The sequence below is a fragment of the Aspergillus candidus genome (genome assembly GCF_002847045.1).
Source record: "Aspergillus candidus strain CBS 102.13 unplaced genomic scaffold BDW47scaffold_34, whole genome shotgun sequence".
NCBI classification, from domain to species: domain Eukaryota; kingdom Fungi; phylum Ascomycota; class Eurotiomycetes; order Eurotiales; family Aspergillaceae; genus Aspergillus; species Aspergillus candidus.
In genome coordinates, this window is record NW_020194039.1 from 228,204 (window position 1) to 254,854 (window position 26,651).

The 26,651-nt window shown below is 50.7% G+C and overlaps 8 protein-coding genes across 8 annotated transcripts; 4 read left to right on the plus strand and 4 right to left on the minus strand.

Annotated features, from left to right (window-relative positions):
* Positions 1-74: 74 nt before the first annotated feature.
* Positions 75-10,372, plus strand: BDW47DRAFT_132755 (uncharacterized protein; the record flags this gene model as incomplete). Its single annotated transcript, XM_024817649.1, has 26 exons — positions 75-847; positions 926-3,465; positions 3,532-3,540; positions 3,595-3,608; positions 3,657-3,679; positions 3,710-3,788; positions 3,837-3,846; positions 3,919-3,929; positions 3,966-4,045; positions 4,097-4,212; positions 4,252-4,285; positions 4,328-4,418; positions 4,455-4,506; positions 4,543-4,619; positions 4,650-4,715; positions 4,767-4,793; positions 4,836-5,300; positions 5,340-5,472; positions 5,503-5,608; positions 5,639-5,951; positions 5,994-6,088; positions 6,119-6,176; positions 6,213-6,254; positions 6,285-8,667; positions 8,733-9,505; positions 9,566-10,372. The coding sequence occupies exons 1-26, from the start codon at positions 510-512 to the stop codon at positions 10,370-10,372; spliced, it is 8,742 nt and encodes a 2,913-aa protein (XP_024670588.1). The 5' UTR covers positions 75-509.
* Positions 10,373-10,640: 268 nt separating this feature from the next.
* Positions 10,641-12,569, minus strand: BDW47DRAFT_108462 (proteasome regulatory particle base subunit RPT5). Its single transcript, XM_024813237.1, has 3 exons — positions 12,116-12,569; positions 11,575-11,990; positions 10,641-11,519 (listed from the first exon to the last, which is right to left on the minus strand). Exons 1-3 carry the CDS (start codon positions 12,430-12,432, stop codon positions 10,861-10,863), a joined length of 1,392 nt encoding a protein of 463 aa, XP_024670589.1. The 5' UTR covers positions 12,433-12,569; the 3' UTR covers positions 10,641-10,860.
* A 474-nt stretch (positions 12,570-13,043) lies between these two features.
* Positions 13,044-16,785, minus strand: BDW47DRAFT_118684 (putative trimethyllysine dioxygenase TmlH; the record flags this gene model as incomplete). Its single annotated transcript, XM_024815248.1, has 14 exons — positions 13,044-13,159; positions 13,231-13,302; positions 13,369-13,857; positions 13,915-14,014; positions 14,069-14,171; positions 14,230-14,329; positions 14,380-14,440; positions 14,498-14,582; positions 14,645-14,903; positions 15,639-15,916; positions 15,988-16,081; positions 16,163-16,483; positions 16,552-16,600; positions 16,666-16,785. 14 exons carry the CDS (start codon positions 16,783-16,785, stop codon positions 13,044-13,046), a joined length of 2,247 nt encoding a protein of 748 aa, XP_024670590.1.
* Positions 16,786-17,080: 295 nt separating this feature from the next.
* On the minus strand, positions 17,081-19,117 carry rmtA (protein-arginine omega-N methyltransferase HMT1). The gene is made up of 7 exons (XM_024813238.1): positions 18,851-19,117; positions 18,777-18,790; positions 18,698-18,717; positions 18,527-18,636; positions 18,133-18,464; positions 17,605-18,076; positions 17,081-17,550 (listed from the first exon to the last, which is right to left on the minus strand). Exons 1-7 carry the CDS (start codon positions 18,949-18,951, stop codon positions 17,544-17,546), a joined length of 1,056 nt encoding a protein of 351 aa, XP_024670591.1. The 5' UTR covers positions 18,952-19,117; the 3' UTR covers positions 17,081-17,543.
* A 74-nt stretch (positions 19,118-19,191) lies between these two features.
* On the plus strand, positions 19,192-20,909 carry BDW47DRAFT_108467 (PGAP3/PER1 family protein). The gene is made up of 4 exons (XM_024813239.1): positions 19,192-19,660; positions 19,716-19,758; positions 19,820-20,600; positions 20,666-20,909. The coding sequence occupies exons 1-4, from the start codon at positions 19,535-19,537 to the stop codon at positions 20,718-20,720; spliced, it is 1,005 nt and encodes a 334-aa protein (XP_024670592.1). The 5' UTR covers positions 19,192-19,534; the 3' UTR covers positions 20,721-20,909.
* Positions 20,910-21,077: 168 nt separating this feature from the next.
* On the plus strand, positions 21,078-23,588 carry agm1 (phosphoacetylglucosamine mutase PCM1). The gene is made up of 6 exons (XM_024813240.1): positions 21,078-21,396; positions 21,467-21,480; positions 21,596-21,740; positions 21,872-21,886; positions 21,947-22,453; positions 22,505-23,588. The coding sequence occupies exons 1-6, from the start codon at positions 21,304-21,306 to the stop codon at positions 23,372-23,374; spliced, it is 1,644 nt and encodes a 547-aa protein (XP_024670593.1). The 5' UTR covers positions 21,078-21,303; the 3' UTR covers positions 23,375-23,588.
* Positions 23,589-23,716: 128 nt separating this feature from the next.
* BDW47DRAFT_108470 (Brix domain-containing protein) lies at positions 23,717-25,590 on the plus strand. The gene is made up of 2 exons (XM_024813241.1): positions 23,717-24,046; positions 24,124-25,590. The coding sequence occupies exons 1-2, from the start codon at positions 23,849-23,851 to the stop codon at positions 25,252-25,254; spliced, it is 1,329 nt and encodes a 442-aa protein (XP_024670594.1). The 5' UTR covers positions 23,717-23,848; the 3' UTR covers positions 25,255-25,590.
* Positions 25,576-26,610, minus strand: BDW47DRAFT_108471 (riboflavin synthase). The gene is made up of 3 exons (XM_024813242.1): positions 26,493-26,610; positions 26,310-26,432; positions 25,576-26,226 (listed from the first exon to the last, which is right to left on the minus strand). Exons 1-3 carry the CDS (start codon positions 26,521-26,523, stop codon positions 25,670-25,672), a joined length of 711 nt encoding a protein of 236 aa, XP_024670595.1. The 5' UTR covers positions 26,524-26,610; the 3' UTR covers positions 25,576-25,669.
* Between the last annotated feature and the right edge of the window lie 41 nt (positions 26,611-26,651).

The following is a 26,651-nucleotide window of genomic DNA, read 5'->3' on the forward strand; positions in this document are numbered from 1 at the left end:
TCCAACATGAGTATCCTGAGCATTTGCATAGGGCCTTTATACTTTCAAAGGCAGTGATCAAAATATTTCAATCTGTTGAAATGGCAAGCTACTCCAAAGCAGTCTGACTTCCTTGTATCTCAAATTATGCGGCTAATTTGGACTCAGGTATCGTAGTACCAGTCTTTATACTAGGTACTGTTTCATTCACTGCGTCCAGGGCTATTTACCACGTCCTATATGAAATCAGTTCCTGGCAATCAAAGCATTTATCACTTCATCTGGGTCATTCACACAAAAAAGAGAGAATTGTCTATCAGTGACTGTAAACTACGTCTTTCTACCCGTCTGGCCTGGTTTTCTTAGAGACTCTTGCCTCCCCTTGACATGTCACATCCGTCGTTTGTACTCCATCTTTGTGTGTATAGTATGGGTTTGACCCCCCGTCTCCATTCTCCCATATTTCGACACTCTTGTATCAGGAATCTTTCGTCTGCATGATCTAGGTCATAGGCCTGCCTCCTCCAACCATGGCTTCCACATTTTCCGTTTTGGAGCACGTTTTCAATCACATCGTCTTGCCTCCAAAGCTACCGGGAAGCCAGGATGATGACATTAGAGAAGTGGAAAAGAGCCTTCGATTCCGCATGATCTTCGCGATCCAGCAACTCAGGAGTCACTCCACAGATGATGTGACACCCACATGGAGACGCGTCGCGGCAGCTTTAAAGTCTAGTATTGTGATGGACGAGAACGAGGCTGTCGACGAAAAGGTAATTCTGGGCGATTTTGAAAATTTACAGCCTGGACAAACAATCCTTCTGTACCTCAAGGAGCAGAACGCTGCTATCCTTATACGCCACACTCAGTGAGACCTTGCCCCGATTTCTCATTTACTCCCGGTGGATGACTGACAACCCTGCCTTTTCCTTCCGGTGTCTCACAGGCATGACACCGTAAAGTTCGAAGCATTTGAGGCATCGCCTCCGTCAGAGGTGGCTCTGGCCGCAAAAGGTGCCCTGGAATGGGACTTTCCTACCGTCGCCGTGTCTCTTCCCCTCTCCAAGTTCCAGGATCAAGATCTGCAAGGGTCTCTGGCCAAATTTCTTGCAATGGCTGGTGTCGAACCTCTGGGAGAGTTTGCCGCGAAGGCACGGAAGGCCGGCGTTGAAATCGCAGAAGAGCGCGACACCGTGGACCCTGCCCTCATAACGGAATTTGTGATGACCATTCTCGAGGTGAATGGATCTCCTGATTGCCCCCCGTTACTTCGTAAACGTGTCAAGGATGATGTATGCTGGGAAAATGCGAAGATACCATGGCGTCGATGTCCCCTTTGGCTAGTCTTGCGCGTATCTGTGCAGCGCCTTCTTTACTTGGAACTGGGCGCCGAGTTGGGAATGGTCAATTACAAATTCTTGATGTGCTTCCTTTTGGCCCGCCTGCTGCTGGACTCTGCCGAAAAATTGAACCCGCATCTTTGCCATCTTCTCAAAGCTAAGCTATGCCGCCGCTTAGCCAAATTGGAGACCTGCAAGAAAAACCTAACACCCTTCAATCTCGAGAGATACTGCCATTTGTATGGATATATTGCCCCTTTCTGTCAGAAGGCAATCGATGCCGCTAAGCACGCTATCGATGCACAATGGAGCTCCTTCCAAGAAAAGACCCAGCGAAGAATACCGCTCCTTCCGTTTCGAGCGAAAGAGAACGACTTCCGTTTGTCCCTTCCAAATAGCAGATCTTATTTCGAGAACCTCTTCGCCAATACCCAGAATAGAAACAAATTGTTGCAACATGATACGACTCCGGGTTCGGTGATCCTGAAGAATTGCATCAATGAGGATCTTGAAGCTTTGATTTCGCGCCACTCTGAAATAGCAGGCCTGGAGGTGATCATTGCGCTCACTGATCATAAGACCACAACCTCACGAAAGGATGCAGAGGATCTGTGCCTCAGCATCTCAAGGCAGATTAAAACATACCTGCAGTCTGTTGGCGACTCATATGATCGCAACACTGAACAAATGGGCACCTTCATGTTGAATGTCTTTGATCTATGGGTTGACCTGAGCGAGTGCGCTACTGATGCGTATCCTCTCCTGTACGACTATCGCCTAGTGTTCGAATCGAAAATGCTGGATGTGCTCCTCCTGTCAACACCGAGGGACATGGAGCGTCTAAAGATCATCCAAAAGTACCTCGACGAGCGATACGAACTGGCTGGCCCATCTGCAATGACTATCTTCACTGATCCCAGACCAGGATGCTTTGCAGATCGTTATTTTGAAACCAATGAGGCAGAATATCTGCGAGAGCTTGAAGCGGACATCGAATCGGTGTCTAAAAAGCAGCGGGACGGCAAGGAAGCTGAGCTGGAAGCCCTCAATAAGGAATGGCATGACCTAACTCAAAAAATAAGCTCAAGTTCCTGTACCCAGCGACTGGCAGACAACGGCTCCCACGATATCCGTGGCTGTAGCCATTGCTACTATGTGAGACGTCGGAGGCGTCTAAAGATCAATGTCCATGAAGACTTGCTTCCCTCTGAGAGTCCGGATGCTAGAGCTCGACGCAGGTCTGTCGTATTTGAGCTGGATGCACCTAGCGCGTTCTCAGCATATCGTACCATTACTTGGATGATAATCAACAAATTTTGCCTGCCAAAGGGCCGGTCTTTCATGACTGGGCCAAAATTAACGCCATCTAAACCAGAAATCATGCTATGTGATTACTCTCCGCTGGCAAGATTCAATCGCAGAGAAAAGCCGAAATCCTCGCTAGCATCTACTACAAAATCCTACTATGATACGCACTATAAGACAACTCGCTTGCCGGCTCAACCTCACGATGTGCTACTACCTAACCCGTTGAAGCTCGGGTACTATAGCTCAGTCTGCAAGATCTGGGCTCGCGATCTTCCAGAACGACTAAGCCTGGCTCATAATTTCCACATAGTCTTGCCAACCAGTCTCCCGTTGTCTGGCCTTTATTCTTCCCCTGAATTTGCAGCGGATGGGCCTGGTCCGTCATCTTACCGGACTATTGCAGACATAACGAAATGTCCACCCGCGCGGACAGTGCACGAGTTTATGGCACATCATAGTCTTTTCTCGGGCACCACTCGCAGATGGTTGTCCATTCTCGCTGAGCTCGGCTCATCTAATATGAACTTCAGCCTTCAAGACACTATGGAGCTCTTCCGTCACATTGTTCTCCAGGCAGGGCCCCAGCTCAGAAATGACATGCTTCGGGCTGTCCATGTCATTTTCAAGGACCGGGAATTTTGCGGTAGACTGATTGAGCAGGTTGACCGGCATGTTGAAGCCATCTCCAATAACTGGGGGGAGGGTTACTATATGGAAACCCTTTTGACACTGACATTGCGAGTTTACTCACTTGGCCACGAGAGAATTCTAGCCAAGGCAGACACTCTTCTTGCCAAGATCCGAAAGATCACACTGGCATGGCTTGATCTGATACAAAGTGAGTTAAATGGCACCGAAGATGTGGGTATTACCAAAACAGTGGCTCGATACGGATTTATTTCAGCGCTGCTCTGTCGCAGGACTTTTGAGCAGCATGCGTACTATGAGGAAGAATTGAGCCAAATAGGCCTGGAGTCCTACGTCAAGGCTACATTAGCCATGCAAGAGCATATGGGGGATCTTAAAAAGATGCCAACAGAACTGAAGAACATGTTTGTGCGCGATATCAAGATGACATTCAGCTTCGAGGTCCTTCTTCACCATGCAGTGGAACGACATCCCGAGAGCCTCGAAGCTGCTATTAGCACGGTTTGGCCGGAAGTTAAAGATGATCCACGACAGTACACTCCGTGGTCTTTCTTACCGCAGCCGCACGAAAGTTGGATTACAGCCAAAGTCAAAGCCACCCAATATACGATGCCGCAAACCGTACACTACCATTTGCTCCAAGGATACCTTCTTGTTGGGGGAAAGGCGCTGGGGAAGCTGCCGCCGGAGATGAGAGACTCCGAAGAGTTGAAATTCTTGTTTGGCCCTGAGCGACTGCTCGCATTCCCCTCAACCATGCCCGGGATGGAGTATGTGCTTGGGTTGAATAAGGACGGTTACCGGATTCATCTTGGCCGCAGAGGAAAGCAAATGGTGATAAGAGCTGTCAGATCTGACGCTGTCTTCGAATACGTACCCCAACATGTGTTTGGCCATGGAAGCAACCTGGACCTACCTGGGTCGATTGTTTACGACTGTGTTCACTGGGTCAACCTACAGACTCAGGTAATCGAAGCCAGACGAAAACCGGTTATCTGGCGAGGAAGGGTGTCAGATTGGAGGATTGATCTCCGCGCGAGCATAGGTTATAGGCGGACAAGTTACCTGGTTGACCCCCATAGCCAGCTTTCCAAGAAAGTGGCACAGATTTTCGACAAATTCGAATCCTCACTAGGGTTAACCGTGTTCCAGCCACTGAAGTCCAATCTCTCAATTGAGCTGAAGCGCATGGATCTTGACTTTCGAGTGAACGGACGACGCTTACTGGAATGTAAACGATTGGCTTCGGAAATAGACCCGGATCAAGATGCAGGTACCTTTTACGGATTGCAAAGCATGCTTGTGCTTCGAGACACGCAAAACCCTTTGAGGCGCAGCATACTTGTTCCTCTTGGAGACATACAGATTGAACAGAAAGGAGTCCACGTGCTCATCCGTAAAGACAATGATACGCGCTACGGCAGATACATCATTGATGATGTACTAGGACGGTTGCAATGTCCGCCAGAACCGCTGTTACTGTACACCAAGGCTCAACTACACGCATACACGTCATTCGTCTTACCAGACCCCCTCACAGGTCGTACCGGTACAGAAGAGTCTCTGCAGTGTCTCCAATCTGGGGGATGTCAACCGTGGGAGCCTCTCAGGCTCCCCCAGCAGGAAGTGCTAGCGACGTTGGCTGCTTTGACCCCGCGGCGATCATACTATCCAAAGGAGCTGGAAACCCAGCAAACTGTCACCTGGAATCCACACTTGACCATCACGATTCAACATGAATCGTTCTTGTCCGTGGTCAACGGTATCTTGAACAAATCCCGGCGCTTGGCTGTCTTCAACCTTGACCCTACTTTATCGAGCACCCAGCCTTCACCAATGACCCAAAGTCATCCTCTCCAAGAACGAGCTAATTGGCGAAGACTCATTTATGAACGTCCAGGGAAGCTGAACAAAGATCTCGCTCCTGTCCCTGATAAACGTTACTGGGGTCGAAACGTCCGGGAAGCCACCGAACGGTCATTGAATGTTCGCGAGGTCGCGACCTTGTTACACGAGAAACTAGGGGTTATCAACACACCATACTGCCTGGGAGGGTTCCTAGAGACGTGGCCGGTCATAGGGGGGTATACGAACACATTCTCCCCGTCCTCTTTAGAGGAGTGCTTAAACATGAATATTGGTGAAAACTGGGGAGCGCTGGTCAACTCATGTCGATATTGTCCGCCACAAGGAGAATGTCATATCATGTTTTTCGTGGGCCTGATAGCCTTTCGCAGCGATGCTGACATGGAGATTATTCGGACATTGATATCTTTTTTCCTGTTAGAGGAACTTAAATCTCTATGGTATCCCTGTGGCCAGTCTTTTGTCGGGTTTAAGAGTGGCGAGCAACTCGATGCTAGTGCTTTGGCAGCAGTTGTCAGACCATGCTGTCAACCGTACAATGATATCCCACTCCCAAAGAAGAAGCGAAACGATCCAGAAGCGCTCAGAATGGCTGAATCACAGAGAGACGATCACAACAAAGCGTGTGATAATATAACTGATGATTTTGTGCAGTTCATAATCGATCAATGGCCATGCCAATCTCCCCACGTGGATGAATTCTCTGGATCCCTCCTTGACAAAAGCCAAGCCTTAGAGGCTGTTCTTCCAGAATGGCGTCGGATATACGATAACACGGAATTCCAACATCACATGGAGCTAGTAGAGAGTGTTTACAACAGACACTGGACAGGCAAGACTGGTACTCCCGAGCCCGCCAGGCCTGAGGCGCAGTTATATGAGCCTGTCAAAGCTAACACATATTCCCTTCCGCGTTCGGGCACTGAGCTGGTTCAAAAAGAATACAAGTTTGAACTATACAATAGGCCAAGCAAGAGAGTGCGGTCTTTTTCTTTCCAGTTAGATGGGTTGTGTGCAGATATGAACCACCTGACGGTATCCTACAAGCAGCCGACGCCAGAAATTGATGAGCTTGAAGCTGTTGTAGACAGCCTGGCAGAATCGAAGTCGTCCGTGAGATCACTGTACAGTCAGGACTTGAAGAAGAGCATCATGGCGTTGAAAACGATCAGACCAGGTCCAGTGTCTGGCGTAAGAGGGTATGATGACTTTGATCGCGAAATAGCAGACGCCCGCTATGTGGTCAACCAGAGCCATAATAAACTATGCGCCTCGTTCACGCACAACGACGACAGATATCATTGGCTCCAACAAGGAATGCTGTGGCCTTGCACTACGTCTGTCGCAGTCCTTGAGCAATTGCGATCTACCCACCGCCATTATTACGGGCCGAACATGAAGGAGGCGCTCGTGCTGTATGCGCAGGCTATCGGGGACTTGCAGCGTCTTCTTCGGGTCAACGATGCCCTGAAGAGAAAAGACAATAGGAAGTTAGCTCAGGAACAGAATAGCTCAAGCCACATAAACTGGGAGCCAATCCGGTTTCCAGACTGGCTGCTATTGGAGATTGACTCCAACATACGCATCCGCGAGGATCAAGTCGATGTTGCCTTGGAGATGATATGCCCATCATCTGGTTCAAACACTGCTTTGCAGATGAACATGGGCCAGGGGAAAACGTCCGTCATAATGGCCATGCTTGCATGCGTTTTTGCCAATGGGTCAATGCTGAGCAGGTTCGTTGTTCCGCGGTCATTGTTGACGCAGACGGTGGAGATCCTTCAATCTAGACTTGGGGGTCTCGTGGGAAAAGAGATCACCCATGTACCCTTCTCCCGGAGGACCCCGATTTCACCTGGCCTTCTTCAGGAATATCGGCAGTTGCATGAAGACATGCTACGCAGTTCAGGCATTGTCCTGGATATCCCAGAGCATGTCCTTTCATTCGGACTTAGCGGGCTACAAGGAGTCTCAGATTTCAAGATGGACCAGGCAACGGAGATGGTGGCGACCTCGCGCTGGATGAGTGAAGTGTGTCGGGATGTCCTTGACGAGTGCGACTTTACCTTGGCTGTGAGGACCCAGCTTATCTACCCAAGTGGCTCACAGCTGTCGGTCGATGGCCATCCTCGTCGATGGGAAGTTATGGAGACTATCTTGACTTTGGTCGTTGATCACCTCCGAGATCTTTCTAAGGATTTTCCACACAGCGTCGATGTCGTCGAGCGCGCAGGAACTGGATTCCCAATGGCTTATTTCTTGCGAAAAGATGTAGAGCACGCTCTGATAAGCAGACTAGTGGATGATGTCTGCAGTGGCCGGTTGCTCCTTGTGCCAATCCATGACTGTACCAACGAAGAGCAGCTGATGATTCGGGACTTCATATCGAAAGAAGTTGTCACGCAGTCTGTGTCTGATCGCGTGGCAGAGCTATTTTCAGGCACCCTGTATGCTAGGAAGGTCGTTTATCTTCTCCGTGGATTGTTTGTTCACGGTATCCTATTACTGTGTCTGAAAAAGAGGTGGAACGTTCAATATGGCCTTCACCACGGACGAGACCCTATCGCGGTTCCGTTCCGTGCGAAGGGTGTTCCTTCTGACCAGGCTGAGTGGGGTCACCCCGATGTGGCGATTCTATTCACCTGTTTAGCGTTATATTATGAAGGTCTCACCGAACCACAGCTTGGACAGAGCTTACAGTGGATCTTGAAATCCGACGATCCTGCGACTGAATATGATCGGTGGACGCAAGCGTCCACGACATTGCCTGAGGCTTTGCGACATTGGAATATCATCAACGTGGATGATAGCGCTCAAGTCACGGAGATATGGCGCCATCTGCGGTTTACTGTCGTCGTGATTAATCATTTCCTGAACAACTTTGTCTTCCCGGTTCATGCCAAGCAGTTCAATATCAAATTACAGACATCTGGATGGGACATCCCCCTCATATCATTCGACGAAGAAGAACAGCCCCAGGGCCCTCGGCCAAATAGACCTGGTCTCACTACTGGTTTCAGCGGGACGAACGATAATCGGAGACTGCTTCCGCTCACCATTGAGCAGCAGGACCTACCGGGTCTCTCACACACCAACGCGGAGGTCCTAACGTATCTGTTACAAGAGCGAAACCGTCGCTACATGCTTGCAGTAAATGGGAATGGGAAGAGGATGACTGAATCAGACTTGATTGGTCTCCTGGCACGGTCCAACATCCGGATTCTCATCGACGCAGGAGCCTTCGTGCTTGAAATGGATAACAGCCAATTCGTTGAGACTTGGCTGAAGCATGACAACGAGGCACAGGCTGCGGTGTTCTTTGGCGAGCACGAAAAGCCTTGGGTTTTGTACCGGAATAGGAGGACTCCTATTCCCCTACTGGCGACGCCGTTTGCCGAGAATTTGGAGGGCTGTTTGGTTTACCTGGACGAAGCCCATACACGAGGGACGGACTTAAAATTGCCGGTTTGTGCCAAGGGAGCGTTGACGCTGGGTTTGAACCAGACGAAGGACCACACGGTTCAAGGTACGCCTTTATTTTCGTTCTTTTCGTGATATAAACCTCGATGTCCAAGATACTGACATTTGTAGCGGCTATGCGGCTTCGTCAATTGGGTACGACACAGTCGGTTGTCTTTCTTGCGCCCCCTGAAGTTCACCAGAGCATATTGGATACTTGCGACAAAGAGCCCAATGACCAGATTGATTCTTCGCACGTCATTACTTGGCTTCTTGATCAGACTTGCCGCAACCTGGAAGAGTTGCAGCCTCTGTACTTTGCACAGGGTATCAACTTCTGTCGCCGAATGCAGGCGTCTCGGACTAACAGTAGATTCTTAACGGACTCTCATCATAGAAAGAATTATCTGGATATCCTACAGCTACCGGAACAGCAGACCCTCGAAGAACTATACCAGCCCAAAATAGTTAGGGAGAGAGAGACCGAGTCCCCGATACCTACCGATGGATCAGTACATTGGAAGATCAAGGGGTTTCTACAGAAACTGGCAGAAGGACAGAGGCATGCAGATTCTATCTTCCGCATATCAACGTCTATGCTGGAAGAAGTCGAGCAAGAACGAGAAGTGGCGTTCGAAGTCGAGGAAGAGAGACAAGTACAGCGCCCTCCCTCGTTCATACCTCTCAGTTTCCCAGGCCTCGATCAAAACATCCTAGACTTCGTCAATACAGGATGTTTGCAGGGTCAGCGTGGATACGTCATGGCTTCCAAATTCCTAGAATCGACAGAGCTGGGGATGAAATACAAAATCAGAGGCTCGGCCTTTCTCGCCCACTTGTTCGTTTCCTGGGAGTTCACCAGAACCGTCAAAAAGCACCGCACCAAAAAAATGGATAACATGATAGTAAGTTATCCCCCCGCAATCTTTCTAAAACCAGACTCAACTGATCACTCATTGTCCCAGCGTCCCGTGAACTGGATTCTCTGGAGCCCGCGCACAAGCACCGCTCTCGTTATCATCCCCGAAGAAGCTGAAGCCGTTATCCCAATCCTCCGCGAAGCGAACAACGACACCAACACCGACCCCATCGTCCACCTCATCCTCTACGCCGCGCCGGTAACAAAGCGAATGCTTAACTTCAGTCACCTAAAGTACTTCGCTCTGCCAAGCCTCCCTCCAAGATGGGAACCGCCTGCATGGCTCCCGATCGAGATCGGCCTCCTCGCCGGCCGTCTCTATTTCCACTACGCAGACTACCAACCCATCATGAACCACCTAAGTGTTAACATATTCAAACTGGCCCGGATAGCCAGAACCCCAGAAGAAGCTGGGAGCATACACCTGCACTCCCTTCTAGCTAGAAAGACCCTCGCCTTCCTGCACGAATGGCTGTCCGTCCGCCGCTCCGGCCAGGACATATCTCAGACCCCGATGGGATACATCTGCCAGGGATGGCCACTCCGCGAAGACCACCCGTTCTTCCGCTCCCCGAGACTTATCTCGAATGAGGTGGGCACTTCATCGTCCTCTTCATCATCTTCTCCCTCTGTTTTGCAACGCCGTGGGCGCCACCATTATGCCCCTGGGAATCATGCCGGTGATGATGATGATGACGACGGGGAATATGACAGTGCGAACGACGACGACGAAGACGACGACGCAACGATGATAACGAGTGACGAGGAGGATATGGGGAAAGAAAACCGTCCTATTGTTAATGATTCAGATTCAGAAAGTGTGATGTTTGTAAGCCAGAAGAGTCTGTCTTGAGGATTTATGGGATTGATTTGGTGGTGTATTTTGGGTTTCTTCCTAATGGTGGATGTTGAGGACGTTGGATTTGTTTTTTTTCTTATCGTTGATCTTTTATCTTCTCCCCTTGTCTATTTGTTTGCGGGGGGATTGTTATAACGATTTCTTTCTTGTCGATACAGGATATGGTTGGAGTTGGATGGTTTTGTTTACTTCGTTTCTTGACAGATTAGCATAAGAGTCGGATCAGAGATAGATAGAGTCCGTATGTTAAAATGCTCTCTCTTCTCTTTCTCTACTTTTGCATTACGCGTCTCTTGTCTAAAGGATAAGGTAGAGAACGAGGACAGACCATATCATTACTGTTTTATCTATTTGCCGACTGAATCCACAGGCAAAACAAATATCGGCAGAAACGGCACGTTATATCAGACCCCGATGGAAGTGTAGATACAGACGTACCACAAAAAAACCGGAAAAGTACAAAAACATGCTAAGGAATCTATTTAGACATAGATACCCATGTTGGTGTCCTTCTTCTTGGCCTGCACCTCCAGAATAGCGTCGACGTAGTTCTCGTGACCGATCTTGTTCAGACCCTTGCGCAGCGCAATCATACCAGCCTCGACACAGACGGCCTTGAGCTGGGCACCGCCGAACTCGTCGGTGCTGCGGGCCAGCTCGGCCCAGTTGACGGAGTCCTCGACGGACATCTTGCGCGAGTGGATCTGCAGGATGTTTGCGCGGGCCTCCTCGTTGGGCAGGGGGAACTCGATCTTGCGGTCCAGACGGCCGGATCGCAGGAGGGCGGGGTCCAGCACGTCGACGCGGTTCGTCGCGGCGAGGACCTTGATGCGGTCGTCGGAGGCGAAACCGTCCAGCTGGTTCAGCAACTCCAGCATCGTTCGCTGGACTTCACGGTCACCGGACTTCTCCGAGTCGAACCGCTTTGTTCCTACCGCGTCCAACTCGTCGATGAAGATGATCGAGGGCGCTTTCTCCTTGGCCAGCGCGAAGCAGTCTCTTACCAGTTTGGCACCGTCACCGATGAACATCTGCACCAACTGCGGGCCCGCCAGCTTGAGGAATGTCGCGTTTGTTTCGGCGGCACATGCTCGGGCGAGAAGAGTCTTACCGGTACCAGGGGGGCCGTACATCAGGGCACCTGGAAGAAGAGACGTGAGTATAATGATAGTGAGGAGAAATGGAGGAAGCCATACCCTTCGGCGCCTTGATACCCAGCTTCTTGAAACGTTCCGCCTCCTTCATCGGCCATACGATAGCCTCGACAATCTCCTCGATCTGCTTGTCCAGGCCACCAATGTCCGTGTATTTCTCCGTCGGCTTCTCATCGACCTCCATAGCCTTCACTCGGTTGTCGTACTCGGCCGGTAGCGTGTCCAGCACCAGATAGGAATCTTTGTTCACACCGATCAGGTCACCGGGCTTGAGCTGCTCGTGGTCTACGAGACCGATGAGCGGGAGATAGATGGTTTGGCGGGTGGACGTTTTGATGACGGCAGACTTGCCGACCCGGGTTGCGTCCAAGTCGATGTTGGCCCCTTCTTCGGCTGCCTCGGCCTCGACATCCAGATCCAACAATTCGACGACGTTTCCGACCAAGTATGGTAGTTGTCTGTGAAAGAACAAAGAAGAACATGGTTAGTCGGCTGGATCGAGGACCGCGCCCGTTGTTGCACCACCGCCACAGCACGTCACCCCTAGGGACAGATGGGGTGGGATGGGATAAGACCGACATACCGGTTATTCTCAATCTTCTCCTGATTGTCCTTGACCTTCTCCCGCATCGTACTCTGTTCGTGTGACAATCGTTGGAATTCACTCTTCATTATGCGCAGCTCGTTCTCCAGCATTCGCCGCCGCTTGACGATGTCCGCTGTGCTGGAGTTCAGGATCTCGTCATCCAAAAGCTCGTCTCCCTCGTCCTTCTTCTCAGCGTCGCCCATGTCGGCATCTCCGTCGCCTCCGTCGGGCTTCCTGCCATCGCCATCGCCCTGATCCTTCTTCTTGTCTCTCTCCTCGCGCTCGAGATCGTCAAGGTCTTCCAAGGTGGACATGGTGCGTGGTAAATGTGTGACCTTATATTGGAAGAGATGTGGTGTTAAATGAGGTGGTGGAAGAGTGAGCAGAAATGGAATCGAATGGAAGGAGATGGGGAGAAGGGCCGGAGGTGAGCTTGAGAGATGATGCTTGAGCTCCCGGTCAAACAACGTCAGCTGTCCTGCCTTCATCACGTGATGGCCCATCAATGAGCCGTGCGCTGTTCACGACTTACTAATCGTTCATTAGTATGCACATGCTCTACGGTACCTCTAGTTCTTCATACCGTCATGGATCGCTCTTACTCGGTTTGAATATTCAGAGAGATGCATTATTTTGATTGCATGGGTCAGATATCTACGTAATTCCTCCAACATGCAGCCCAGGAGTACATGCCGCAACTTTGATGATGTATACTGTATCGTTTTGGCTGAGAGTAGTACCAGCCATCATAGGTCCTCACGTCCCAGTGTGATGGTAACAACCTGGTATTGACTGCGAGAGCGGAGTGGACATATTTTCCATCTATATACATATCGAGTGTACACCCTTGGGAATTCATCCGACTGTCAACTTCCACCCCCTCGAGATCGCTATGCAAACAAAACCATCAAGCATTTATTTACATTCAAAGGTAATAGCTTGGGTTCATGGGAGAACGCCGATAATTTCCAAGGTTATTCAAGACTCGCTCGCGGCCAAATTTGAGGAGACGATACTTGGAGATGAAATCATCGCCGTTGACTAAATGGAATGTGTCAGCTTTTGTCTGTCTTTTTGTCTGTCCAGCATCGCTCCAGAAGGAAAGTACGTACTGTAGCCCCCACACATCCTGCGTTTTCCAGTAAACTGCGACCGGCCGTGGAGCATTCTCCAATTATCGAAAACTTATTTCTGATTAGCCCGGCGTTCGTAATACAAGGGGGGGAAATCCGTTGACATGAATGACTTACTAAGTGCCGTCCCAGGCTCCAGTTGGGTCCAGATCTCCATGTCCTTTCGTTTGATTATTGAATCCCAGTGTCCTGCTGCACGATACCACTCAGTCTGTTGTTTCAATGACCAGTCCATCTTCGGTGCGCGGTCATAATTATTCCATCGGATCTGGTACAGCCGATTCAATCCCCGGTGGTAATTGAGCACGGGAAACTCCTGTGCAGGCTGGATGCAAACATCTGCGTTGCCACTCGAGTGTGCCGGTTGTGTAGTTGAGCCAAGGACGAAGTAGTTCGTTGTGTTTTCATCTCTCAGAGTTTCGGCCGCTCGGAACCCATCGACAAGTAAGCTCTCGCCTCCATCACCATCAGTGTGGGAGAGAAGATGGAATAGTTGGAGTCTTGCGGGGTCTGTAAAGTAGGTATTATCTGTGTGGGCACCGAGAAACTCCGTGGTGTACGCAGTATCCTTGAACGTCAAATCGGCCGTAAAGTCCCAGAAACCGCCTTGACACTATATTTAGCTGCCGAATCAAGCACAGGAGGGGCGCCGGGATTTTGTACCGTAATGAGTAGGCCGAATATACGCGATCCGTTTTAACAGTTCTTCTGTAGCTTCTGGGGTCGTGGGCACGCCCTTGACAAAGCAGAAGCCCCACTCATACTGCACAAACATCAGCAACGGGGACGTGGAACATCAGATGCTGGTGTGACCTACAATGTTCTCAAGCCATTCAAGTAAGCCCTGGTCATCTTCCATGACTCTCGAGAACAGAACTGTGGGATAAGTTTGATCGTAAGGGGAATGGGTCGGCACAGGTCTGGTGAGGTTAACGTTAATGACAAATTGCGCTATTACAGGGATTAGAGAGATTTTACCTGAGATCCAATCCCGGCCATTGATATTTCTTTGCCCCGGGCTGAAGACAATATATATTGAGAAAAGAGAACGGATAGGTCGCACGATGTCCATCAGACCCTTTTGCAAAGTCAATTCGGGTTCAAGAGGGAGTCCTTTATTAAACATACATTGCACGATGGCACCATCTTTATCGTAGTCCACTTTCTCTGCCTTGAGGTTCTTAGGTATCTGTGGCATCGCATTATCAGCCAAAGACGACCACTATAAAGGTTCAATTACACCCACCTTGAACGTGTCCACGATGCGTTGCATTGTGTCTGGATGAGTGCACTCTGGACAACGGCAATTTTCCCTGAGAAAAGTCTTTCCGCTATGATCAGTTAGCATACTTCCCATGTCTGAAACCAAATTCATAATTCAGATTCCACATACAAAAGGCCAAAACGACCCGCATTGTTTATGCGCAATGAAATGCCATTCTTGGAGTCTACTGACCCCGGGGTTTGACCCGGCTTTTTCGATCCTTCGATCAGTTCACGTAGACGATCTTCCGGTTCAAGTTCGTCTTCCTTTGAAGTCGAGGCCGTCGAGTTCGTCCGTTTCCTTGCAAAAGGAGCGGTATCTGGACACGAGACCAGCTGCCGCGGGACTGACAGGACAGGTCTACGACTTGTTGACAAACACCGGGTGCCTGCTCCCTATTTACAACAGAAACCGTCAATGTTAGTTCCATAGGATGATTATATTGCAGAGTATCTGCTCGAAGGCACTTGTTGTTCAGTCCGCTACTCACCAGCCGGGCAGCAAGTCTAGCCGAAGAGAACATTTGCGCAATGTTACTGCCAGTTGATACGTCAGTCAATCCTGTCGCGATTTGAAAGATCACGGTGCCATTACCTTAGATATACCAGAGTTTGCAATCCTCCGAGATGAGCAAGATTGCCCTTGTTGCGCGGCTTGGGGTAATGCGATTCGGGGTAACCGTGGATAGTCGGATGGAAGTTGGGGAGAATGTCGCATCTCTCCGCACTCACTAATAAAGCGCGCCCCACATCTTAGACTCGGCATCACGTGCCTTGTCATACGACAGTCGATCTGGGCACCTGAATTGAAGGGGAATTACTACATATTATGACTGTGCCTGTGTGGAAGTTGTTCAAATCTGTAGTTCGCGACTGGCGCGTAATTATGCGCGCTCCTCCTTACAGTTTGGTACTACTTTCATAGATTTATGGTCAACCGATCAGTACATTGTCTACAGTACGGTGTTTTGCGCGTCCAAAATGCCGGACATGATGTTGCTATGAACTCTGCTAGTACTATTAACTGCCTTCGATAACATGTTTCGAATAGGCTAGCCATCACAGCCTGCTCTTGGACCCCGTAACCTTCAAGAGACAACGACCATTGCTCAAAACAACCTTGCCCTTGTCGTTCTTGGTCACGAAACGGACCTCCTCGAAGTCACCCTCACGAGTTCCCATTCTCCAGATCTCCGTGGTCAGCTTGTCGCCCGGCTTAACCGGCGAAGCAAAACGGGCCTGGAATTCCCGAAGATTCTTGGGATCGCTGCCTCCGAGCTCGCGCAAGATACCCTGCGCCGCGGTGTTCCAGCTGAAGAGTCCGTGGATAATGACACCGCCGAAGCCCATCTGCTGGCCGGGCTCGGGAGTGGCGTGGAGCGGATTGTAATCGCCATTTAGACTAGTAGGGAATCAACGTTAGTATCCGGGTACGAGGATTGGATTAAACACCGATAGGGTTGTACTGCGTACCGGTAGAGGTGTGCGGTTTCATTGGTCGTCTGTACGACATGTACAGCATCCGGGTTCTTGCCCTGCGGAGGGGCATAGCTAATGGCGCTAGGGCCTAAGAAGCTGTAGTGTCAGCAAAGGGATTGCTTGCGATCGGATATTAGGAAATCCGCTAGAAGAAAATCGTTTTTCATACCCTTGGGGCCGCCCCAGTTGCCCTGTCCAACAAAGAATCCGTTGCTCACAGTCTTTGAGTACACCTCACCAGACTGCTTGTCGACGATCGATTGCTCAGTCTCAATCACAGAACCCGACTTGCCCTTGTCATAGACACCAATGACCCGGCTGCGCAGCTCGAACTTCTTCCCGGCGCTGGTGGGAGGCAGAGGCTTCAAGACGGTCAGCTTGCGCTGGCCGTCTACCGCGCGACGGCTGTCGAACTGCGGCACACCAGGGATCGGAGAGCTCTTAGAGCGCGCATAGAAGTCCGTGACCTCCTGGTCGGTAAGCTTGAAAGCTATACAGTGGATCTAGAGTTAACCATTCCGCGCTCCGGTGGAAAACATTAAGAACTAGTATACATACGGATAATCAAGGGATAAGTGGGGAAGACAGCGAAGTTTGGGTGGAGTTCCTAGAGGCGAGTTCAGTTTTAGTATGGGTAGCGAAGGAACAAAAAATGAGGGTATCATGGCGTACATATAGGAAATGGAGCTCATCTGCCTTGCAGCCAATGCTGTTCGCAAAGAGCAAGACATCACGCTTCTGCCAGGAAACTTCCTGGGGAGGAAACTCATGACCAACTCCAGGACCCGACATAATGAGCTTCGATCTGCAATATGTTTGTTGGATGTGAAGGGCGGGAATAGTGGCGCTTGTGGAAAATCTGTGCGATCGAAGTCAAGTAAGGTATGAAGTAGCAAATGTGAATCTCAAGCTATGCAACACCTGGCGGAGCAGCTCTTCTTTAACTAGCCCCACGGTCTAGACATCAAATCAATCAATCCATTTGCGGGGTTGGCCCGACCACGAACCGAGGCCCAGCCCGCCGCTTTGGCCGAAGCATTCCCGATTCCACTCAATTTCCCCAGGCGAATGGAGCCACCAAGTCCAACAACCTTGCACAATGGGGTACGCTAGGTTTATTCGATAAGTGAAGATGTAGAGAAATGCATAACCCGCAATTCTAGAATGGTGATCAAGGACAGTGATAGCTAGCAAGTGAATTTTTTCTGGAAACAAAGCACAAGGCGAGCATCGGTGCTGGGACTGAGCGTCGACTCGGGGTATCTACTTGGAAAATTCGAGGAGCTTCGTAAACGTCTGTTCAGGAAATCATCTCTCCGTACCATCGCGCCGAATCATGATGCCGTTCCTGACTTCCACAAAAAACAACGCCGGAACAAAATCTCAAAAGAACAAGAAAAAAAAAATCAACTAGAATAGTGCAAAAGTCGAGATCTTCCCGCAACCCAAGGTCCATCCAGGTAAGTTTCCGCCGATGCTATGCTGCCACGTAAGATCCATTCCATGTACATTTCGGAGAGAGATCGTAGATCCCCAAGATTTGTAGGGATTTAGCACCTTCATGAGTCAGTACCAGCATAAACGTCAAGGCAAAGGAAGACATATGCTTACATCCTGAAGAAACAGCTACCCTCCGAGGTACGAGTAGGGTCCGTGGTCTCAAGCTTGTAAGACAAACTGATGTCCAGGTCACGCTTGTTCTTGTCGTTGGGCTTGTTTTCGATCACACCAGTCACGCTTTCCTCCTCCTCGACGGTGAGGACATCACGCAAATAGAATACAGTCTGCTTCCAGTGCGTGTACTTGGCATGAGGGCCGGTGGAGAACGTGATGGGCTTGTGGCAAGCACCGAATTCAATATCAAACCAAGCGATAACGGCATGAACGAAGTCGCTGCGCTTGACAGGCAGCGAGAACGTCGACCGGAACGCGAGATCGGCAGGGGTAACGGTGTAGAGGTCAAGCGTGATGATGGGGCAAGGATCAGTGACCAGAGCCTTCATCTCGACGGTATCGACCAGAGGCTCAGTGAGGGCGATCTCCTTCATCGGGGAGTAGTCGAATCCGTACACGTTGTCCCAGACTAGCGCCCGTTAGCATTTCAGTGGGCCCGGATCTTGCTAGAGACAAACGACTTACATCCGATCTTGTCGTCCTTGTACTCGCCGTCCTCAATGCCCGCCAGATACATGGTGGCCTTGTCGGGGAAGATCTTGCCACCGGGGTTAAGGTAGCGGTCACGGGCGTAAAGGACGGTGTCCAGCATGCTTTCGTAGAGAAGGAAGTAGCCCATCCACTCAGAGATGATGATATCAACCTTGGGGTAAGGCAGGACGACTTCTTCCATCTTCCCTTGGAGCAGGGTGATCTTGTCGGCCATTCCGTTGGCAGCGACGATCTCACGAGCCTTTTCGATGATCGAGGACATATCCACGCCGATGACATGCTTCGCACCAGCCTTTATGGCGAACCTTTTGTCCCAACTTGTCAGAAAACCAAGCTCTGAAGCAACTTCCCGGATTGAATGACATACATGCTGAGAATGCCGGTTCCGCACCCAACGTCGAGTACAATCTTGTCCTTGAAGACATGGCGGTTCTGGTAGATGGCATCGCGGTACGATCTCGTGCGAACATCGTCTTTCTACAGATCGATTCACATTAGCCAAAGTGGTTGGTAGTCATAGTCCGAGTGGTTTACTCACAAGCATTTCCTCATGGATTCCTGAGCGGGGTAAAAATGTTAGTCTCTCTAATCCGCAAAAAGGATTCGTTGGTGGTTACCGTGATGGTCATAGCTATATATTTGTGAGCACACCGTCTAGGCAATAAGAAGAAGGCTTGGAGGATTGATTTACCTGGTAAAGTAACGCACTTCAGCGTGGTCCATGCCCACCATGCGATCCGCACTGCTGGTCATACCAGCAGGCTCAACAGATTGCCTCTCAGACCCGTTCATACTTATAGCTCGACTGATATTATAAAATGGTAGAAATAAAGAAGATCAAGAAAGAGATGGGGAGAAAACGAACAAAAATACAAAAGGGTAGGGGAAAAAATAAGAAAATTTATAATCCGCAATGCAATCAAATAGGAAGAAGAAGAAGGATAAGCGCCTCTTAAGATTGCCTCGAGCACTTTTTTTTTTAACCCTTCATGGAATTTCTGCTGCGGCGAACCTTGCAAAGACTTAATTTGCGCCTGAGCTAGTCCCGTTTCGGCTTAGGCACCCTACGATAACAGTTGCGCCGATTAGGTATCACGTGATATGCGACACTCCGATCGGTCCAGCGTCGTATAACCTCAGTGTAGTATGAAAAAAGTTATAGTAAGCTATCTTACTTTATTCCAACTCTCACTATATTTCTCTTATTCGAGTTATTACTATTCATCTCATTCGGGGTGAGGTATTGGCCCGGCGCAATGCCAAGCTACTCTCCCAAAGTGACCAGCTCCGCTCTCGGGTTGCGGCCTCCGCACGCTATCTCTCTCCCCTTAAGTTCAGCGTCTTCGCAAGTGGTTTCTCGGCTCTACCCAGCACCATGATGTTGGTCTCCAGGAAAGGGACGTTTGTTTCCCTGTTGTCCTTTGTACTTTTCGCCGGTCTCATTGGCAAATCGTCAGCCTCGCTGGGCGACCATCTCCCGGATTTCAGGGAATGTGTTGAGGTACATAGCTCATAACAAGTATCATGATCTGAAACATTTACTCACAAGAGCACAGATATGCAAAACTGAGAACTGCAACGATGGCGAGTCGATCATTCGTATGCTTGTCCTACTCTCCGATCTATCTTCAAATCCAAGTGGGCTAATTGACTCACCAAGCGTTCCACCTTCGCCTCATGCTGTGGACTTGTCCCGCCGAGTGCGATTATACCTGCCAACACATTGTTACGGACCGTCGTGTCGCCCGCGATCCCCCCATGATCACCCCGGTTGTGCAATTCCACGGCAAATGGCCATTCCGCAGAATCCTCGGCATGCAAGAACCGTTCTCGGTCTTGTTCTCCATCCTCAATTTCCTAGCCCATTGGTACGGCATGGGTCGTATACGCGAAATCATTCCCGCCTGGCACTCCCTCCGGAAATACTACATCGCGTTCGGATACTGCGGTCTGGCGTGCTGGACATTTAGCACGATCTTCCATACTCGCGACTTTGCTGTGACAGAGAAATTGGATTACTTCGGGGCTGGTGCGAACGTGATGTATGGTTTATATCTTGCTGTCATTCGAATTCTCCGCTTGGACCAAGAAGAGCCTGCCCACAAGCCGACACTGCGCCGCCTGCTGACCGCCTCCTGCATCCTTCTGTATACGATGCATGTCTGCTATCTCAGCTTCTGGTCATGGGATTATACCTACAACATGATTGCGAATATCGTGATCGGGATGATCTCCAATGTCCTGTGGGTGGGTTTCAGCGTATCGCGTTACCAGAAACAGGGCAACAACAAGCCCTGGACTCTTTGGCCTGCGTTGATTGTGGCCTGGATCATGCTGGCCATGAGCCTCGAATTGTTGGACTTTGCTCCTTGGCACGAGCTCATTGATGCTCACAGCTTATGGCATTTGGGGACGGTGATTCCAACTTTATGGTGGTACCTGTATGTTTGCAACTGACTCGACGCTTTGGGTTTCCTAGATTGCTAACGCGCCCCTCTCTTCCTAGATATCTTGTCAAGGACGTCCAGGATGACGTGGCGGGAGACCGGCTAAAGGCCTGAGCGGTAAACTACATGTGTGTATTTACTCGCCTTATACATGTGGGGTTGTGGTAATTTTCTGTTCGACTGCTTGCATTGGAAGTGACCAGCTGTTGTGTAGATCCAGGTGACTGCTATACGATGCACCCCGTAGAATATTGATGTTGAGATACTCGGAATACCATTGTTGTAAACAAGACACGGATGAACCAAGTGAATCTCAAGTGAATCTGTGAATTCCATAACTCCACCTCATGACCGGTAAAGAGAAAAGTTAATTTATAAGAAACCGAATCACCTGTATGTTTTGGGGTGGCATGATTTTGTTCTATTTCCGCCCTTGTTCTCCCAACACGGCCTGTTGTTCGGTCGGGCAGGCTCACCGCTCAGGGGCAGCGGCACTAAATTGTAGTACCTTAGCTTACTGCACTGTCTCACTCCCAAGCTGTTTCTTTCTCTTGCCTTTTTTTTGACCCTTTTCCCTAGTTCTTTTAAGCTATCTATCTCCATACCACACTTGTGTGCTATCGTTCCAATTGCATTGCTTTCAGTGTATCAATTTTGTACCCCTCTCCAGCGATATCCTGAACAAATACGCGCCGCAATGGCGTCTCAAGCCGTTAAGAACGCGATCACCGAAGCCGCGTCGCAATACGTGAAGCCGGAGGGGAAGGTCTTCCAGTATGGCACTGCGGGGGTAAGTGCCTTTCTCTTGCGTCTTCCGCGTTACTGTTAGGACCGCGCTAACTTCATCATTCTTTATGCAGTTCCGCATGAAAGCGTAAGTTGTGGTTCCTTTTTTGCTCCTTGACCCCCCGGAAGGATCGCTCAGCCCCGCCTCCACAATACCCCGCGATCGTCCTTTGATTTACAACTTGGCCAACGTCTCCTCGCAGCGACATCCTCAATACAGTGGTTTTCTCTGTCGGTTTGCTCGCTGGACTTCGCTCCAGGAAGCTTAGTGGGCAATGGATTGGTGTCATGATTACCGCGAGTCACAACCCAGCGGAGGACAATGGTGTGAAGCTGGTTGATCCTATGGTACGTATATGCATCTCTCCCCAAATGAAAATCAAAGCACCAATTACCCAAAAATGGGAATGAGACGAAACACAAGAAAAAATGAAAATAAATGAACTTGCTTGAGTGTTATACTAACTGGAAATATCTAGGGTGAAATGCTGGAAGTATGTCTTGCAACTATACAAATGTGATAAAAGGGAATTGCTTACATGTTCGTCAAACAGGCGGAGTGGGAGCCTTATGCGACCAGACTTGCCAATGCTCCGTTGGACAAAATCGCCGATGTCTATGATGAACTGATCAAAGAGATCGATGTCAGCATGGAGAACCCCGCTCGCGTGGTCTTCGCTCGTGATACCCGTGCTTCTGGGTCTCGCCTGGTCAGCGTTATCAATAATGCGCTTACGGCGACGGAGGTCGAGTTCCTTGACCAGAAATTCATGACCACCCCTCAGCTTCATTACGTTGTGCGATGCAAGAACACCCTGGGTACCCAGTACGAGTACGGCGAGCCGACCGAGCAAGGATACTATGAGAAGCTTGCTTCGGCCTTCAAGAGAGTGATGAGGAGCGTAAAGACCAAGGGTCCTCTCACTGTTGACTGCGCCAATGGTGTTGGTGGACCTAAGCTGAGGGAGTTGATCAAGTACCTACCCAGTGCGGAAGAGGGTGGCCTCGAAATCAGAATTGTCAACGATGATGTTATCAACCCCGACAGGTTGAACTTTGAGGTAAGTTCCAGAGCCTTGACAGGGTGGCCCCATAACTAAGCGGGTGATTAGTGCGGCGCCGATTATGTCAAGACGAAGCAGCGTGCTCCCCCTTCGTCCAAAGCATCCGTGCTTGAACGCTGTGCTTCGCTGGATGGCGACGCTGACAGAATCGTCTACTATTTCCTGGATGAGGGTAATGTTTTCAGGCTGCTTGACGGTGACCGCATTGCCACCCTTGCTGCTTCCTTCATTGGCGATCTTGCTCGAAGCGCCGGTATCGCTCAGAAGCTGAAGATCGGTGTGGTGCAGACGGCCTATGCCAACGGCGCCAGCACGGACTACATCGAGAAAGTCCTGAAGCTTCCTTCTGTCTGCACCAACACCGGTGTGAAGCATCTTCACCACGCCGCCTTGCGCTTCGATGTTGGGGTCTACTTTGAAGCGAACGGCCACGGCACGATCACGTTTTCTGAGAATGCTCTGAAGGCGATCAAGAACTCCGAGCCCCAATCCCCGGGCCAGCAACGTGCTCTCGAATCCCTCCAGGGCCTGACCGACCTCATCAACCAGGCAGTCGGCGATGCCCTCTCTGACATGCTTTTGGTGGAAGCTATCCTGGCCCACAAGTGCTGGAGCCCCAAGGAGTGGCTGGGCACCTACACTGATCTCCCGTCGCGCCTCGTCCGCGTCGAGGTCGCCGACCGATCGATCTTCAAGGCTTACGACGCCGAGCGCAAACTCGAGTCCCCTGCAGGCCTCCAGTCGAAGATCGATTCCCTCCAGTCCCGCTACAACAAGGGAAGGAGCTTCGCCCGTGCCAGTGGCACAGAGGATGCAGTCCGTGTCTACGCTGAGGCGGCTAGCCGTTCCGAGTCGGACGACCTCGCCACTCGCGTTGCCAACGCTGTTCGCGAAGCTGGCTCTACCAAGGAGGCTTAATAACTTCAAAAATTTACGAGCCGTTTCTATCAATGTTTGATGAATTGCAGCAAGCGTCTTTGTGAATCTCAGAATATTTAGCCATGTCTGTTTCATTGGAAGGGAGACGGGCTGCGGGACTCATTGATGAATGATGATGGCCTGTTTAACCCAAAATATTCTGTTATAGAGTTTGATTGACATACTCAGGAATGAATCATGATTGACCATTGCATTACACCCAAACTCAGTATCATTTTGATCTTCTACTTAATTTATCTCGTAGTAGGAACTTTCGTAGCAACTGTATCTAGGAGCCACGGGCTAGGCGTGGACGGGAAAACAGATAACCCGGATTCCTCCGCGGCGCTGTTCCGCCGATCTACTTTTTTTCGGGCTTAAAAAAAAAAAGTCCGTTCTAAATCCAGACGACGGGACGTTTCTGACCGCGAACACAAATTTACACCATCAATTTTAACATCACTATCGCCAATCATGGCCAGAGCACGCACGAAGAAGCGCACTCATGTTCGCCCTGAAAACACCCCAGCCAACAGTGGCGCCAGCTCGCAGAGCAAGGCTCCCAAGTCCATGGTGATCCGAGTCGGCGCTTCGCAGGTCGGCTCGAGTGTCAGCCAGCTGGTCAAAGATTTCCGATTGATGATGGAGCCTGACACCGCTGTGCGATTGAAGGTAAGCACAATCATTAGCGGTCTAATCCCTTTCCAGAAGCACAAATACACGATACTAACCACGGCGCCGACTACCAGGAACGGAAAGGCAATCGACTGAGAGATTATACGTCCATGACCGGCCCTCTGGGCGTTACTCATTTGTTTCTGTTTTCCCGCTCCGAGACGGGCAACACCAACCTACGCATGGCGCTGACGCCGCGCGGGCCGACGCTGAATTTCAAAGTCGAGGAGTACTCGCTATGCCGGGACGTTGAGAGGTCGCTGAAGCGGCCGCGCGGTGGCGGTCAAGACCACAAGACGCCGCCGCTGCTGGTGATGAACAACTTCAACACTCCCGACGCGGACGAGAACTCCAAGATCCCGAAACGTCTCGAGGGCCTCACAACCACTCTCTTCCAGTCGCTCTTCCCGCCTATCAACCCGCAAGCGACCCCTCTGACCTCCATCCGTCGCGTGATGCTCTTGAACCGGGAGCGCGACCCCGAGGATGACGGGTCGTATGTGCTGAATCTGCGACACTACGCGATCAGCACGAAGAAGACGGGCGTGTCGAAGCGGATCCGCCGTCTGGACCCCAAGGAGGTTCGCAACAAGGAGCATAAGTCGGCTGTGCCGAATCTGGGTAAATTGGAGGATGCTGCCGACTATCTGCTTGATCCTTCGGCTGCCGGGTACACTTCTGCCAGTGAGACGGAGATGGACACAGACAATGAAGTCGAGATCACAGAGAATGCGACGAAGAAGGTGCTCTCGAAGCGGGAGCAGCAGCGCATGAAGGCGAGTGAGCAGGAGAAGGCCCAGAAGAAACTGAACAGTGCTCCGGGAGTGGAGAAGCGGGCGGTCAAGCTGGTGGAACTGGGACCGCGCTTGAAGCTGCGCCTGCTCAAGGTTGAAGAGGGCGTGTGCGATGGCAGGGTCATGTGGCATGACTACATGCGGAAATCGGAAGCCGAGGTCAAGAAATTGGATAAGAACTGGGAGCAGAAAAATAAAGAGAAGGAGGAGCGCAAGAAGATCCAGAGGGCCAACGTCGAGAAGAAACGACAGGAGAAGGCGAAGGCCAGGTCCAATGGGAAGGGGGCTGCTGAGGACGGTGATGCCGATATGGACGAGGAGGATGAATGGTTCAGCGATGATTTTGACGAGGATGAGGGTGCCAAGAAGGAGGAGGTCAACACCGACGACGACGAATCCATGGAGGAGTAAAGAGTCCAACTGTTACCGCTACGAAGATATTCGAGTGCTCGTACTGCATGGTGTGAGGAATCTTATGACTACATGCGCTTCCAATCCTGCGACGCCGACTTCTGTTCATGTACAAGGGATGGCGCTATGGATGACTGACTGCACGGCGGAGAGCCAGAACAGCCTTGATTAGAACATCATGGCCAACTCCCGGAACGCGGAACATTGGCTAATGGTGCAGGCCATAGCTACAGCGTCCGTGGAAGACAAACCGTGCCAATGGCGGAGGACAATTGTGGAAGGTATCTAGTTCAGGAGCAGACATAATATACCCAAAATTCACGCTATGCTACATGATATATTCTAAAGCTCACATTACTATTTACCCATCATTCATAAACCCAGGCTCACTCAAACAAAACGGCTAAACCCCGAATCACTTCTTCAGCTTCTGCTCCACGATCCGCTCCACCATCTTCTCCAAAATACTCATGTTACCCCCCGCCGTCCCAGCAAAATACCCCTCCACACTCTTCTCCACATACTTACCCACGATATCAATCTCAACATTAACATCCTCCCCAGCTTTCTTCCCCGCCGTCACAATCTTCTCCTGCGTATACGCAATGAGCATAATCTCAAAGTACCCCTCCTCGCCATCCACCACCTTCGTCACAGTCAGACTGGCCCCGTCCAGCGTCACGTAGCCCTTCTCGACGATATACCGCATGACGCCCATCTCGCGCGGACGCAGGCGCAGCACAAGCGCATTCGCATCCGGCGTGGCCGACACGATCGTCGCGATGGTGTCGACGTGGCCCTGCACGAAGTGGCCGCCCATGCGGGTCTCGCCCTGCACGGCGCGCTCGAGGTTGACGCGCGCGTTGGTCGTCAGGGAGCCGAGGTTGGTGCGACGGAGGGTTTCGGGCGCGACGCCGACTTTGAACCAGGTCTTGGAGGCCGTGTCGAAGGCGGTTACTGTGAGGCAGGTTCCTGTTTGGTTTGGAAGAATTTTGGGTTAAGGTGTGTGATTCTTGGTGGAAATGGAAGAGAGAGAGAGAGATGGGTATGTGTACCATTCACACTGATGCTATCGCCCAGATGGACGTCACCCAGGATCTCCTCGCAGTTGGAGATGGTCAGCGAGGTGCCCCCGCCCCCGCTGGCGGAGGTGTCGAGGGGCTCCAGCGACGAGACCGCTGCGTCATTGTCAATGGGCTGACCCGCTAAGACAATGCTGGAGATTTTAGTTTACTCACTCCCGATGGTTTCGACCAGACCGGTAAACATATTGATATAGGTATAGTAGAACCCGAGTAGTAAAAGTGACGCAAGGGAGATGGGAGCTTCGGCTACGGTGGAGGCGGAAGAGACACAACGAGCGGGAAGCGAAGATGACCGACCTCGGCTGGCGGGGG

Excerpts from the sequence above, each read along its gene's own strand:
- BDW47DRAFT_108467 (XM_024813239.1), top strand. The coding sequence starts at position 19,535 with ATGATGTTGGTCTCCAGGAAAGGGACGTTTGTTTCCCTGTTGTCCTTT. Across the intron at positions 19,661-19,715 it reads ATTTCAGGGAATGTGTTGAG|ATATGCAAAACTGAGAACTG; the intron begins GTACATAGCTCA and ends ACAAGAGCACAG. Across the intron at positions 20,601-20,665 it reads CCAACTTTATGGTGGTACCT|ATATCTTGTCAAGGACGTCC; the intron begins GTATGTTTGCAA and ends CTCTCTTCCTAG.
- BDW47DRAFT_108462 (XM_024813237.1), bottom strand. The coding sequence starts at position 12,432 with ATGTCCACCTTGGAAGACCTTGACGATCTCGAGCGCGAGGAGAGAGAC. Across the intron at positions 11,991-12,115 it reads GAGAAGATTGAGAATAACCG|ACAACTACCATACTTGGTCG; the intron begins GTATGTCGGTCT and ends GTTCTTTCACAG. Across the intron at positions 11,520-11,574 it reads GGGTATCAAGGCGCCGAAGG|GTGCCCTGATGTACGGCCCC; the intron begins GTATGGCTTCCT and ends CTCTTCTTCCAG.
- BDW47DRAFT_108470 (XM_024813241.1), top strand. The coding sequence starts at position 23,849 with ATGGCCAGAGCACGCACGAAGAAGCGCACTCATGTTCGCCCTGAAAAC. Across the intron at positions 24,047-24,123 it reads ACACCGCTGTGCGATTGAAG|GAACGGAAAGGCAATCGACT; the intron begins GTAAGCACAATC and ends GCCGACTACCAG.
- rmtA (XM_024813238.1), bottom strand. The coding sequence starts at position 18,951 with ATGAACGGGTCTGAGAGGCAATCTGTTGAGCCTGCTGGTATGACCAGC. Across the intron at positions 18,465-18,526 it reads GGAACCGGCATTCTCAGCAT|GTTCGCCATAAAGGCTGGTG; the intron begins GTATGTCATTCA and ends TTGGGACAAAAG. Across the intron at positions 18,077-18,132 it reads CAAGGACGACAAGATCGGAT|TCTGGGACAACGTGTACGGA; the intron begins GTAAGTCGTTTG and ends AACGGGCGCTAG.
- BDW47DRAFT_108471 (XM_024813242.1), bottom strand. The coding sequence starts at position 26,523 with ATGTTTACCGGTCTGGTCGAAACCATCGGGA. Across the intron at positions 26,433-26,492 it reads TCTGGTCGAAACCATCGGGA|CGGTCTCGTCGCTGGAGCCC; the intron begins GTGAGTAAACTA and ends ACAATGACGCAG. Across the intron at positions 26,227-26,309 it reads CGATAGCATCAGTGTGAATG|GAACCTGCCTCACAGTAACC; the intron begins GTACACATACCC and ends CAAACCAAACAG.
- agm1 (XM_024813240.1), top strand. The coding sequence starts at position 21,304 with ATGGCGTCTCAAGCCGTTAAGAACGCGATCACCGAAGCCGCGTCGCAA. Across the intron at positions 22,454-22,504 it reads CCGACAGGTTGAACTTTGAG|TGCGGCGCCGATTATGTCAA; the intron begins GTAAGTTCCAGA and ends GCGGGTGATTAG.